The following is a 14,684-nucleotide window of genomic DNA, read 5'->3' as shown; positions in this document are numbered from 1 at the left end:
TTATAACAGAAAGAGCTTATCAGATATCAGTGCACTGACTGCTGTTGAGAGGAGCACATGGTTTAGCTGCAGTTACAGCAGGTTGTTTATTGCTATCGAGCTGGATACCTTGGAAACATTATGCCAGGATGCCATGGAGGTGTATTGGGATTTATTTATTGTCTCGAGAATACAACCACAGCTGTTACAAATGAGTTCATTGAGCAGGGTATGTTCCCGTATACCTGAGTTGCAGATCTATTTGTGGCATCCGTGTGTTGAACTGTGAAAGTATCTGGTTGATTGTGTTTTTGTTGGCTTATGCTGCATTGAAAGGACTTCTTAGCATGTGTGTTGGGAAAGTTGACCACTTTTCTCCCTTTATAGCTGAGTTCCTCTTCCTGCTGTGGGCGGTGTACCTTTGTTACGCTGTGAGAACTGTGCCATCGGCCTTCCACGAGCCCCGCTACACGGCCATCGCCATTCACAATGAGCTTGTTCTGTCAGCTATCTTCCATGTGATCAGGTAACACAATTTTGCTGACTTTTTTGTGGGGTATTTTTGGTTCATTTTAACTTCAATGTTTGCCAGTTAAGAGTCACGTCAAAGCAGCGTCCTGGTGAATCAAACAGACAGAGCAAGATGCATCTTTTTGTTTGACCTGAGCCTTTAAGCTTAAAGGTACAACTAAATAGTGGCTCCCTATCCACTGAGTGCTCCAAGAGAAGGAAAGTTAACTGCACAGATTTTGTAAGTTACATTGATGAAAGGTTCCACATGCTTCATAAATTCTATGATCATTCATAATTGTTTTCATCGACCTCATGTAGATTGTCTTGTTTCCTTTACATGCAGACTACAGCATGAAGCTCAACCCCTCTACTCATCTGGGAGTCATTTTTTATTGTGGTGAAATCGGCTGTTGCTCCAGTCTGCATGTCAAATTGCTGCACCATGTAATTAATAAATGAGACGTTTCAGCTGACACCACCACGGCCATTCCTCGCCCCCAACTGAGAGTTCAGATCCATCACAATATTTACTAATGAATTATGTCAGAATGACTGATGTTTTTTTCCATATATAGCTGGAATAATTAGCAGCCATATTGCTTATTAAAAAATGTTTTAAATTTAGACAGATTTTAAATAAAATGTTTAGCATCAATAGTTGTTTAGTTTTTTTTAAGAAATGGGAGTTTTCAGTTTTGATGGTTTTTGAACATTTGGCTCTATGTGATTACTGTGCCAACTTTTTAATGGGCCTCTTAAGGCTGTTGTGAGGCTGTTCTTTGCAGAAAATAACCAGACGAGACCTCTAATAAATTGGACAGTTGCCTGGTGTGGCGAGCTGATTTTGACTGGCTGCCACCTGGGGCCACAGTGTACACTGCGGCTTGTTATAGACATCCAATTGTGTTACTCAGAGCATCCCACTGTGGCCAGTTAAAGCTCAGGCTTCTGTGTTGGTCTGTGATAGTCATCAGGTTTTAGTCAGATGCAGGTGTGAATGGGATGCAGAGATAAAATGAAGGGGATGAAAGAGCTGGGAGTGTTTGTGTAAGTGATGGTGTTTCAGCAAGATGCTGCAGACTGAGAGGAGACAGCACACCAAGGTTATTAAATCTTCATCCTCAGAGAAACTTCTCAAAAAACATGTAGGAGGACGATTTCAAAGCTTTGGGACATTTCCTAAGCTGGACCATTTCCTTCATTCATGCCTTTAAGCTATTACCACAGTAACTGTTCATTAATTAGCCATTTGCTGATTTCTACAACGTCATGCTGTATGACATTAGCTTGCATAGCGGCTCTTCGGTGGTTGAATTAGTTTTTGACAGGACATGCCTTCCCACCCTCAGTGTGCAGTGCTGAAAACCTGTTAGTTCATTTTAAATAAAAGGCTAGAGTTGCTCCTCACACCAACGTTGCTTCTGCCGCTAATTTAATTTTCCACCAACTGCTGCACCACAGCCTGCCCAGCACATTGCTGTCTGATGTATAAATAGATCAAATCTTGTGGCCAGCTCAAGGTCACTTTGTTGTGATTCCTGTCCAAAGGTTGAAGAAAATATTGTGTTCTTGCTAAGAAAAGGGTCACCCAAGTAGAACATTATATGAAACTAGTCAGTCTTATCTGGATGTTGGTCTCTATGTTAGGAGCAGTCAGAGCAATGCGAATGAATGTCACAGCATAATGGAGCTGAACTTTACAGAAGGAAATGTTTGACAGTTAAAGATGTGTTTACATGCTTCACCCAATTGGTGAGATGTCCCATGGGCACGACATGACAAATATTTATGTATTTTACTCAGTCTTCCTTCTAAGTACCTACACATGTTTTAGAACATTGGAAAACTAAGATTTTTAAGATGTGAATTGTTTATACCATTTCAGGCTACAATCTTTAATGTAGATTCAGTAAACACTTATTTCAGATCAGTGGAAAATGTAATTTATATTTAAAGCCATACTGTACTCCAGTGGCAGATGATGCTGTTACATCAGAAAGAGTCCGGCAAACGTAGTCAATTAAAATAGTTGGTTCACAACTCTTGATCTTTTATTCATAAAAAATAAAATGAGCATTGCCACCTGCAGCTTGCAAAATGTTTATGCACATCCTGATATGAATTTGTTTTTTTTTAATGTTTCCTTTTTCTATCTATCTACTCTTCATTTTACTTTCCCATTCGCACAGGTTCACCCTTGCTCCTGAGCTCCATCCAGATTGGATGCTGCTACTGTTCTTTACTCATACCCACCTAACAGTAACAGTGACACTGGGCCTACTGCTTATTCCAAAGGTACAGTAAACAATTCATGTTAAATGTTATTTGTGCTGTAAATAAAAATTGCTTGGTTTGATGCAATTTGGTTGAGAATCTAGTATTTTTGAAACCTTATGCTCAGTTTATGACCTCCATTTAAAATACCTGGGAGGTTTTGGTGTTGGTTTAGATGTTTGCACCTCCTGATTTTTGTAAACAGTCATGCAGTGTGTTATACTGGGAACACCAAATCATTTTAACAGTCGCAGACTAAAAACGGAAGTCTTTAGGAAATCTTCGGAGTCTTACTGGAGCCTCACCGTGCTCCCGTCATCTCGATCGTTAGGTTTCAGGTGGTAATCTGCACTGTTGAATGTCAATCTTTCCATTGTCTTGGGTTGGACAATATCAAAAGTGTTTGATATTATCGTCGTAACGCCGTTGGTGGACCGTCCAGAAAGAGGAGCGGATGGTTATTAGGAAGTAAATGTCTGCTGTGGATCATTTATGTGTTACAGTATAATGATCTAACAAATGAGAGAAGAATAGAAAACTTATGCATCCCACCAGTTTCTGATGAGTCAATGTAACACCTGGCGGAGATGCAAAGGCACATGTATTAATGATGTGTAACTCCCTTTTGATCCTGGAGGGAAACTCTCCCCTTGTTTGCTTTGCTGTGGGCAGATCAGCCCTGTTCCATACCAACTGTCCATCATATCACAAAAAATGCTGAAAGAATCTAGTTGCAGGCTTGTAAATAGTGATTCAGAGTCTTTGTCAAATCTCAGTCTGAGACTAGGCTAAGATTCTAAACATTTGTCTTTAGATGTGAGCTGGTAGTTTTCTAGAGTCTTTTGCAAATCTTTTCAAAGTCTTCTGGTGTAAGCCCAGCATTAGTTGCTGCAGGGAAGACTGTGTGAGCCAGTCTATCTCTACTACAACTTACCCAGTTAAAATTATAGTATCATTATTCCATAGATTAAAAACCATTAAAAACTACTTAAGAAACAGGGATGCAACAGAGGAGAGTGCCGTTATTCGCTAACATATTTGCAAGCTAGCTTGGCTAGCAAGGCACATCGCAATTAATGAGATATAAACTGAGATTCAAATTGTCCTCCCATCTCTGAATATAATTCTCAACACTTGGTAATCTTGAGGAAAAAGATGTACCTATCCTAAGAATTTTCAATTATGTAACTTGGGACACCAGTAGAGACTCTTCCTGGCTAAGTGTAGTGGGTTTTTGCAACTGTCGGTCGCTCCAAAAGGCCCATGTCACTCAGTCATGCCTCTGAGACATTTATCTCCTTAAGGCCTTATATTCACCTAAATATTGAGTTCTTTTCAAAAGTACCACCAGTACACTAAACTGAAGGAGGAAAATTTACTAATGCCACCATAATGGCTTTTTAAAACAAAATTCTACTGTAGTCAGAGATTTTTTTTTTCTTGTAGCCTGCACATTTCAAACTTGGTAGCATCATACATATTTTATTAAACACTAAAGCCCTTTTCCTACCTGGGTCTAAAATGCATTTTTGGTGATCACAAGTGAAAAACTTGAGGATACACTGAGCCTGCACTGAGATCCAACCACTCCCATTGCATTTGAAGGTGGTTTGGATCATGTGAGCTCATGCTTTTAGCAGTGTTATTACAACCATGTCCTGTGCATTTACTCAGCTAACTGTACTCCGTATGGGGAAAATACTGCAACACAGGTGGGAAATCAGGGTTTTTACCCAGCTGTTTTCAGTTATTCATTTTGCACAAAGGAGTTGGCTAGCTGTACATGAAAAAAATAAAACCTTCTAAAGTGAAGTTTAAAGACTTCAAAGTCTAGTTTTTAAAAACAAGGCAAAATGCTGCAATACATAATGTATAAAGTTTCGGCTAAGTCTGGTTGATAATTGGGATAAAATGTTGAAGCTGTTTGTAAAACTGGTACGGTACTCTGTAATTTTATCTTTTCCAACAGAAATTATGTATTAATGATGTAGCCATGCAATGTGAAGGTGTGAACTGGGATGCCCACTTATGATCAGATCACTCAAAACATGTTTTTTTTTTATTTATTTATTGTTTGCCATTAAGTAGGACCCTTCAGTTAAGCTGATGTGTTGTTAGACACGATACAAAGAGTCCACATACCTCACACAGATTAAGAAAGTGAGAAAATAGACTTTTTCATTGTAATCTGATTTTCAACTATATTGGGAGCTGTAGTCATAGAGCAGAATGACCTGGCTTTGTCAAATTAAAATAAGGTCCATCTTTCATTGCTCATAAATGACATTTTAAATGACAAGCTTTGTGTGCTTCCCTCAGTTCCTGTTTGCTGGAACCCACATGAGAGATGATATAGCCTCAGAGGCCTATGAGGATGAGCTGGACATGGGTCGCTCTGGGTCATACCTTAACAGCAGCATTACATCAGCATGGAGCGAGCACAGTCTGGACCCTGAGGACATTCGGGTAAGCATTGTATTGATATAGTCGTCCTTTCTAATTGTTTAACTTGGTAATACTTTAAGTCTTACAGAAATACTGAGCCATGGCAGTTTTTTATTGCAGACGCCAGACGAAATGGGCCATCTCAGTTCTATTAATGGCTGTGGCGTAAGGTCTTGCGACAGCCTTTGGGAAAAACGTACTAACGTGAGCAGAGATATCTGTTTGTCTGTTAGAGCTGAAGAAGTCTCTCTACCAAAATATTTAGGTACCTCGAGCCTATTACTTACAGGAAGTGGTACTATGACGGCATCCAGGTGCTTGCAAGCACTGATTGTCTTCAATGAAGATAAAGATGGATTTAATTCAGGACCCGAGCTTAGAGGCTGTTTCAGACCTAACACTGAAAGCACACTTTATTCCTTATTTGATGCTGTCCAAGATTGTCCCGTCTTTGCTTTTATTTTCAGCACGTATGTGATCTCCAGTAGTCCGTCAACTGTTTAAGAACTGTTTGTAGTCACATGTCATGAAGTTGTACTGCATGATCTCTGTAGTAGATTGTCTGCTTTTTTCTGTAGCTATGTCTTGTAGCAGTTTTCAAATTCTCATTTAAGGCAACTTAACACGACTCATCACTTCAAATATATTTTTTATCAATTTTTAGGAGGAGCTGAAGAAATTGTACTCCCAGCTGGAGATTTACAAGAGGAAGAAGATGCTAGCGAACAACCCCCATCTGCAGAAAAAGCGGAGCTCTAAGAAAGGGCTGGGTCGCTCGCTGATGAGGCGAATCACAGAAATCCCTGAATCAGTCCATCGGCAGTGCAGCCGAGACGACAAAGAAATGGGGGAACATGGCAGCAATCGTAACAGCATCTGCATGTTGAAAAAGAACCCCTTAGAAACATCTCATCCAATGAAACCCCCAAAAGAGGAGACACTGAAGAACAAGGTTTTTTCATTGAAGAAGTCCCACAGCAGCTACGACCATGTCCGTGACCAGATTGAAGACTCCAACAGCTCGGTGCCAGAAAAGATGGAGGTGGCTAATGCTGAAGGGTCTCTTCTGGATACACTCATGGGCAAAAAACTGGTCAAGAAGAAGTCCAGTGAGAATGTAAATGCTCCCAGTGAGTCGACAGAGTCAGTTCCTTTAGTCTGCAAGTCAGCCAGTGCTCATAACCTCACTGCTGACAAAAAACCAATTCATCCTAGAGCCTCAATGCTGCAGAAGTCCCTCAGTGTCATTGCCAGTGCCAAAGAGAAAACTTTGGGGTTGACTGGAAAGACCCAGAGTGCAGAGGACAGCAATAAGAAGAGTCAGCCAAAGAGCAAAGACACAAAGACCAATGCAGAGCCAGAAAATGAGTGCCAGCCCAAGATGATTATCAGCCAGTCTGTTGAGTACAAACAAAGTGCTGTAAAAGGTAGGATCATGAAACAGCCCGTGAGTGGCAGCCACCCTACAATCTGTTCTGATCCAGTCACAGGAAAGGACCTCTATGATCTTTCAGAAGTATGTCCTTGGGAGGTGGAAGACCTCCCAACTCCATCTGAGAACAAGGTCCAAAAGCATGTATCAATAGCACCAAAGGAAACTACAACAATTCATGGAGGCAGCACCAAAGGAAGTAAATCCCAAAAGCAGAAAGCTGCTGATCAGTCTCCGTCGAGTGGTAGGCACTCTAAGGAGGCTCAGAGGGCATCAGCGATTCGAGCTGAGATATGTCCATGGGAGGATGGAGGTGATAGTCAAGCTAGTCCAGCTGATGGGTCAAAGCAGCCTATATCCAGTCTGTCTAAGGCTAAGCAGTCTCATTCTGCATTGGAAAGCTCCAAAACACATCAGGCAGAGGTTTGTCCATGGGACTTTGAAGAGCCCCAAAAGACGACAGATTTAGCTCGATCACCAGATATGACAAAACAGAAAAAGAGTACCTCTCCAGTAGACGGAAGAGGGAGAAGCGTCACATCTGATGCAGCCAAAGGGGGAGCATCCCTCCAGCCACCCACTTCAAAAGCTGAGATTTGTCCCTGGGACTACGACAGCACCGCAGTTTCACCTAGCCCTGTACAAGCTTCCAAACCTAAGGAATCCCCTTCAAAAAAGAGAGGCACCCTATCCACAAGGACAATTGAAAAGGAGAAATCAAAAGACGCTGATGAGGAGAAAAGCAGAACAAAGGCTAAAGACAAGAATAAATCTTCAGAGAAACACATGAGCCAACAGAAAATGGTTGAGGTTTGCCCGTGGGATGTGGAGAGTCCTCAGGAGGTGCCACTTGTAGAAAAGAGGAAAAGCGCTAATGTTGGAGCAGCCAAAGCAAAGCAGGCTGAAGTTTGTCCATGGGATTTTGAGGATACATCAGATAAAAAAGGTACAGACCAAAGTGCCCCTGCAGTAAAGCAGAGCAATCCAAATTCTAAAGGTGGAGCTGCAAGTTCTGCTAAAAGGGAAGACGTTTGCCCCTGGGACTTTGACGACAGCACATCGAGCAAGAAGGCATGACACTCAACTTTAATGGACCACTGAAACTATAGTTATCAGTGTATATTTTTTTTTCACTTGGAAATCGTTAAATATTACCTTTTAATATTTGTACGGTGACTTGGAAGCAAAGTCAATCAAGTTTCACAAGTTGCCTTCCTTTCCGAGGTTTTGTTCCAGTTTTACATATTTTAGAAATAAGTAAAATGTACAAAAGACAGATCAACGTCAACATGAGCATTCCAGAATATTACAGGAACACCCCGAACATAAATTGTAGACCAATTATGCAACCTTTGACTCAATCTTTTTGTTCCATGAGTGTCAGGCATCTGCTTTAATCATCTCAGCCATGCTTACGCTTTGTTTTCTCGTGCATTATTAGAACAGGATATGACTTCACAGTAGAGATGTAGAGAAAAATATTGTGTATGAAAAAAAGTATTAAATTAGGTTGAAATGTAAAAAAGCAAAAGTTAAAGCCAAAGAATAAGGGAATACCTACAAGGAGGGGTGTCATTCTTTAACAAAATCTTTAACAGAGATAACAGAGAAAAAAAACATCAGGCTATGGCACTTTAGCAAGCACCATCAATTACGATGACAGATTTTTTTCCCCCTTCATTGACAGTTTGGCCTCTAATTTTCAACCACAGACAGAATAACACACAACAAATAAACTCAAAATAATTTTTTTTTTTGCTTTTTTTATTTATCTCTATTTAATTGTAGTTCTCTACAGATTCAAATGCTTCCAAGTCTGCAGAGATGTACTGTATGTGCCTAACTAACATTGTCTTGTTTCAGTATGAAGGGAAGCTAGTGGCTTCTTCTTCAGCATTTTGTGACAGTGAATTACATTAACAGCATGCTCAGCCAGGTGCAGCGTAGCTGGACCCTACCTGTTCGTCAGTTGATGCATTGACAGATCTATGTTGTTATTTTAGTTTCTGAATACATTTGTGCTCCTTCTTTTTTGATCCTAAAAGCTAAATGGTGGCAAAGAGGATGTGGAGATCAGATTTAGCACAGATGTGTCGCAATGGCTCATATGTTCATGTATGCAAAAATTAGAGATGGAAAACTTTAAGAAAAGTTATTAGCACCAATTTATTTATGAATCCAGCGTGGACCTTTGTGCTGCACCAAAAGTGTGTCTGTAGACACAATATCATCAATTTAAAGAAAAGATGTAGTTTCATACGGTCAAACCCTGCCTTCCAGTTTTCCCTCTCACTGCCTGAATAAACGCGAAACAAGTCAACCTAAAAAGAAATAAAACTACAAATGTGCTTAATAAAAACTTGGGTTTTGTTTTAAAGTTGTAGCCATTAAACATGGCAAACTCCATAGACTACGAGCCCTAATAGAAAATGTGAAATTTGTTTAATAAGGCTAATTTTATGGTTAGATTATTATAGTTCAACATTACCAACATTACAGTAATCATGCAACCCATCCTTTTCCAGATATTATCAGAATAACTGTTTTTTAGAAGGTCAAATTCTAATTTAACAGTTGTTAAAGTCCAGCAGCAACACGGCAGTTTGGACACTGCCCCGATGAACTGGGAAGAAAGACAATGGGATTGAGAATCTATTAAGTTTACAAATTCAACAGGCTTGGATGTATATCAAACCGACACCCTTGGGATCAGTCTGCAAATAAACTGGTCAGATTATTTTTAACATGCAAGATGAGAAGTTCAACAGATTAAGCGCACAAGGTGAGTTGTAGCACTTTCATTTTTTTTATGATAAACAGACTAGATAGGACAAGTTTTGGAAATTTACTGCAGGAGTCTTATAAATGGAAGGTTTTGATAAATGGCAAAGAAATGCATCTTTTAAAGCAATACTACTGAACTTTGGTAGATTCTCTCACTTTGGTGCCCCCTAAGAAAGCTTAATTCGGCATTCATCTTGCATCCTGTCTCTTCTCGGAGCTCTCTGCAGCCAGTAAAAATCAGTCCCATGTTGACTCTTGTCTTTTCTGTTGCTCTGTTACGTTCTCTCTTTTTTGCATTGCTTCTTTCGATAATTTCCTCTTCCATTTTGATGCTGAATTAGTCATGGAGCATGTTCACAGCTGCTAATGTGTTGATATCCAGTTGCTAGTGTGTGACTCAGTGCCATTATTCGAAATGCAACTGTCACAAAAAGTTGCATTTCTCGATGGGATGCTGCACGGCAATGATGGCAGTATGTAGTCAGTATGCCATCAAAACGAGTCAGAAGTGTAGAGTTTGAAGGTCAGAAATGTATGTAGCAAAGCTTAAATCTTAACCACAAAGTTTTCTCCAACTGAGGGAAACTAAATGGCTAACACCCTTGTTTGGAGAGCCTATCATTTACTGTGACTCACGTGTTTATATAAAACTAATGAAAACCGTAAGTAACATAAATACCAACATGAAACCCATTTTTTTATTAAGCAGATCTGTTGTTTAATATTTGACCAATAAATAGTCTTAAATGCTCTTTTGCAATCACTTTACAAATCTGTATAAAAAGCCCTTTCTAGTCTGATTCAGACTAGGTTGGAGTCAATTACATTAATAAACATAATCAAATCAGAAGTAGGAATAGCGTTGTGGTTATCAATTAAAAATATGACTAAACCTTTTGAAGGTTTAAGTTGTTCCATGTTTTGTATCAAAATGTCTAAATATTCATCCTGAAATTAGGGTAAAAAAAGAAGAGTTGCCCCGTTTAAAAATAGTTATTAAACACCTACTGTGACCAATATTTGCAGTAAGTATAACATCTGCAGCGCTTTATGGTATCTTGTGAGAATTTCTGAATGTCGTCATTGATTGTAATTATCTGTAATTGCTTTTAAATTACTAAAGAGAAAATACTGGAGCTCAAAATGTGATTAAAACCAGCATGAGATTTGTTACTTCTTTGGTTAAACAGTTCCTCGATTGCTGAATTTTATTTGGCATGACTAAACATAATCGAGTGACTAATATTTATAAAATAATATTAAACTTACGCTCCATAAACATAATGTTTTGAGAAATTACATCTCTGCAGCTGATATGTTAGACATCAGATGTTTGCTGGCACCTCTGCTTTATGAGCTTCTTCAGGATAGAGAAGAACTGTCACCGTCTACAGATTGATTGTAATGCTTTGATGGATCAATATGATATTTATGAAGTAGATGTTAGGTGTCATTTATTATCTGAAAGATCCTCTCACACAGGGTTTCCTGACCTCTGTGGTGCAACAACAGCGACATCTCAAAAAACCGCTTCTACTGAAAAACTGGTCTTTAGAGTCACTGCCGCATCAGATTTACTGCCCTGGGTGATAAATAACATGCTGGCTCTTTGTTGTCTGTGCAAGAGGGTTATAAATAAGAAAATATGCTTGTTTCATGGTGATTATTTTTAAAGACTTTATGTGGAGTCCAGACAAGTTCTATGATTTAGGTCAAATCCAAAGGAAAAAAAGGAACCGAAACAAGCAATATTTAATGGTGTTTTAAATGAAAATAGAAGGTATATTAATCTGTTTGTTGATTTCAAACATTTAAAATGTTCAGATTGAAATATTTATAATCTAGAAAATTAAAGAAATAAGTGCAATACCCCAACATTAAGCTAAAGATTATGTCACATTCTTGAATTACAGTGAATCATATAATTTTTTAAATTAGCATATTTTCAGATTGTGTGCTTTCTGTATGAGTCCTCAGTTCAGTCAGTCCATAGCTGTCTGTGTATAAACTGTGTAAAACATAACCGGTGTCTGTTACTGACAGTTTCTCTGGAGATTATCACTGTAATTTATCCTCAGTATCAATGAACCGGTGCAAGTTTAAACCCTAGTTTTGGGTGTGAAAATCCAGACCATTCTCCTTGTGCCATCTTGACATAGACAATGCCATGTCTTGTAGCTGTTTGTCCACCGATCGGGTCTTTAACCATGGTGCATTTCTGTTGGCTAGCTGCTTTAATTTAAACCTGACTTCTTATTCTCGTGGCTGAACCAAGTCACACTATGGCAAATACAACTACTACTAATGCTACTACTATTCAATGCTGTAACGTTGTTAATCTTGCTCTTGTGGCTTCTGCATGAATTCAAGAAATTAGTAGGACTGATGTTTCACTGCCCTTGATAGAACAAAAAAGAAAAAAAAGTGATCTTTTATGGACTGTTACAAGTTGTATAGTGAGTGATACTGTCCCTAACCCCCCGTATTCTGTGCTTGTTATGACTATTGCTCTATGACAAGCTTATAGCATCAATATATGGGAATATTTGGTAGATTTATATTGTGTTATATTGTGATAGCATGTACATAAAAGATACCTCCTCTGCAATAAATATTTATATGAAAATGTGTGCTTACTGCCTTTAAATATGTTTTGGCTGCAGTTAAAACTGTTTCCTGATTTGCATCTAAGGAATTGCCTGCTGAGAAGAAACCTCTGCTCTATTTCTTCTGTAATGGCTCTAATCCCAGGAGCAGCTGATACAAGACCCTCCCATGATGCATCATCCTTCTCTCAGGTTTGCCTATAGACAAACCGTGGCCTTTAACAGCATCGTGCATGTCAAACACTTTAAAATATGTGTGTCTTGGCGACTGTCCTGAAAGGCTTTTATGGCTTGTTGTGGTCTTTTTTTTTAACAAAGATCAATGGGCGCCCTGCAAGAAGCAGGAGGTAGAAGATGATAGCTAGTGCTGACTCCAGTGCTGTTAGTTTCCAGTTCCAAAATAATTAAAAGCAAAGGTGAAATTATTTATCTCCTGAGCCAAAGGGCAACTTGTTAGCTGCTCTATTAATGCTTTCAGTCCCATTAATTCACGGCAATATATAAAAAAAATTATGTCTACACTGTCAAAAGAGCTTACATCTTCATAGAGGTGGAATCAGTCAAATAGCACTGCTGAAGGCTATTGTGTGAAGGAAACATGTTAGTATTGATTCCTGTTTACAGAGAGCTTTTAGAGCCTTTCTGATAAATAGAAGATCAATACAAGCTGCAATAGGGAACAGAAACAGAGTAGAAAACGATGACAAACTAACCTGTGATGCTCCATTTAATATTCATTAGTGAGATGGCAGTTTGATTTATCCAGATCAGACTCAACCAGAGCGAGCAACTCTTTTTATATATGGCAAAATTTTACCAAGTCTAACAAGTAAAGCTACATTTTTAAAAGAAAAAAATGTAAATAATTACTAAAAGCAAATTAAACCAAAAGTAAAACAAAAATGGGAAAATGCTACTTTTGTCATTAGAAGTAATACAAAACAGCTATTTCTTTGTTAGCGATTTTTTTATTTTGTATTTTTTATTACGGTTGTGAATGGATGGTGGTCATCAGTGGTCAAAATTCTTCCAGACATAACCATGTTTTTATCTGTAAGTACACCCAGTGGTCTCAGGTGCTGCGACGACTGCGATACAGGTAACTACTTCAAAATTGTGTAGATATGTACTATATTCTTCTATGTACCTTTTAAGACATTACTTAGCCCAAACGGTGCTTTAGCACCAATCAAACGTAACTAGTAATTCAGATTTAAAGCTGAAAGACTTCTCATTTCCCACAGAGTTGTTTGTCTATTCAGAGAGACGGTAGTAAAAATGGTGGCACAAATATAGCAGCTGCCATGCATGTAGATCCACAGCAGCTAGATAGAAATGTTTCATTCAAAGAGAATGGATAGATAAGTTTATTTTGTAGTGATAGATATCAATAGAAACACAGATTTCAGTTGTATATTAAATTGTTCTTAAGTATTATTTAACTTTGATTTTGTTACACACTGCACCAGTGTGTTATGGGTAAAACAAGAAATCAAGAAATGAAAGAAAACAGCAAATTATTTAAAAAGAAAAGAAAAGAAAAACTTTTTAATTTGAAATTTAACAACATATAAGCCAGAATGGGACTAAATATTGATTCTCTCACTCAGTAGTCAAGAGTAGCTCCATTATCTATCCCCTCTGACCTCAAAGTGTGGATTTTTATTTCTATCAAATATAAGTTAACCATCAAAACTAGCAATTTAACAAATTCCTGTGGCATTATGTTAGTTTGTGGAGTTATTTTTGCCATTAGTCACACAAAACAACAGTGACTATTTAACATTTTGCTATGACACTGTATTTTGCCATGAGAGAGATGTTGTCATGCTAGTAGAAGTATTAAGATAAGTAAATGTAATAGTGCTGTATATACAAACACAAATTACAAGTACGAATGAGAAAAAGTTGGACTTGTCCAAACAGCAATGACTGCAAAAGATAAAGACCCAAGGGGATGTTAAACATTACGCACCGTGCTCAGAAAACTAACAAATGAATAAAGATAAGCAAAAAGAAACTCAACATGGTCCAATGAATTTACTCTTCAAAATCAGTTACACTAAAAGGTAAGGCATAAAAAATATGGGTAAGGTTTATATATTATTCACAATATTGTCAGAAATATTTTTTAAATGCTACGTATTAGTGTTACATCACTTGAATGCAATAAAAAACCTTATTTCAGTTGCACTGTTGTCACACCCGCACCGGTCCCTGTCACATTCTGCCCAGCCAAACTCCCCAGTAATCTCTCCCCTCATCATCAACACCAGTTCATCTTACCCTGCCACATATACTCCAGTCCTGCACTTCAGCAGTCAGGCCCCAGACTGTTAAGCAGCCACACCTGCACCCAGTCTCCTCTCCCAGTTCTTTTATACTCCAGTACCACACTCGTTCCTTGGCAGACCATAACGTAACAACATCAGTGGACTCTCCTCCATTCCCTTCCGAGTCCTGACTCCCCGTATGTGTGGATTTACTCCAGTATAGGATTCCTAGACAATGTTCTGTAAATAAATCTGTTAAGCTTGATTTATCTCTGAGTAGTCCTGCGTTACAACTGTATACACACACACTATATACACTATAATTTCATTTTCACTTTCAAAAAAACTTATTTCTGTGCAATTTCTTTTTATCCTTAT

The 14,684-nt window shown here is 38.5% G+C and overlaps 1 protein-coding gene across 1 annotated transcript in view; it reads left to right on the top strand.

Moving 5' to 3' along the window:
- gpr158a (G protein-coupled receptor 158a) overlaps positions 1 to 12,054 on the top strand; it is a 102,540-nt gene extending 90,486 nt beyond the window's left edge. The window contains exons 8-11 of the mRNA XM_041968525.1: positions 367 to 505; positions 2,682 to 2,787; positions 5,086 to 5,232; positions 5,876 to 12,054. Coding sequence (XP_041824459.1) covers positions 367 to 505; positions 2,682 to 2,787; positions 5,086 to 5,232; positions 5,876 to 7,720 — 2,237 coding nt within the window. The 3' untranslated portion in view covers positions 7,721 to 12,054. The remainder of the gene's footprint in view (positions 1 to 366; positions 506 to 2,681; positions 2,788 to 5,085; positions 5,233 to 5,875) is intronic.
- Positions 12,055 to 14,684: the final 2,630 nt, after the last annotated feature.

The sequence above is a fragment of the Melanotaenia boesemani genome, chromosome 18 (assembly GCF_017639745.1).
Source record: "Melanotaenia boesemani isolate fMelBoe1 chromosome 18, fMelBoe1.pri, whole genome shotgun sequence".
Classification (NCBI taxonomy): Eukaryota; Metazoa; Chordata; class Actinopteri; order Atheriniformes; family Melanotaeniidae; genus Melanotaenia; species Melanotaenia boesemani.
Note: the sequence above shows the minus strand (reverse complement) of the source record. Positions and strands in the feature narration are given on the sequence as shown.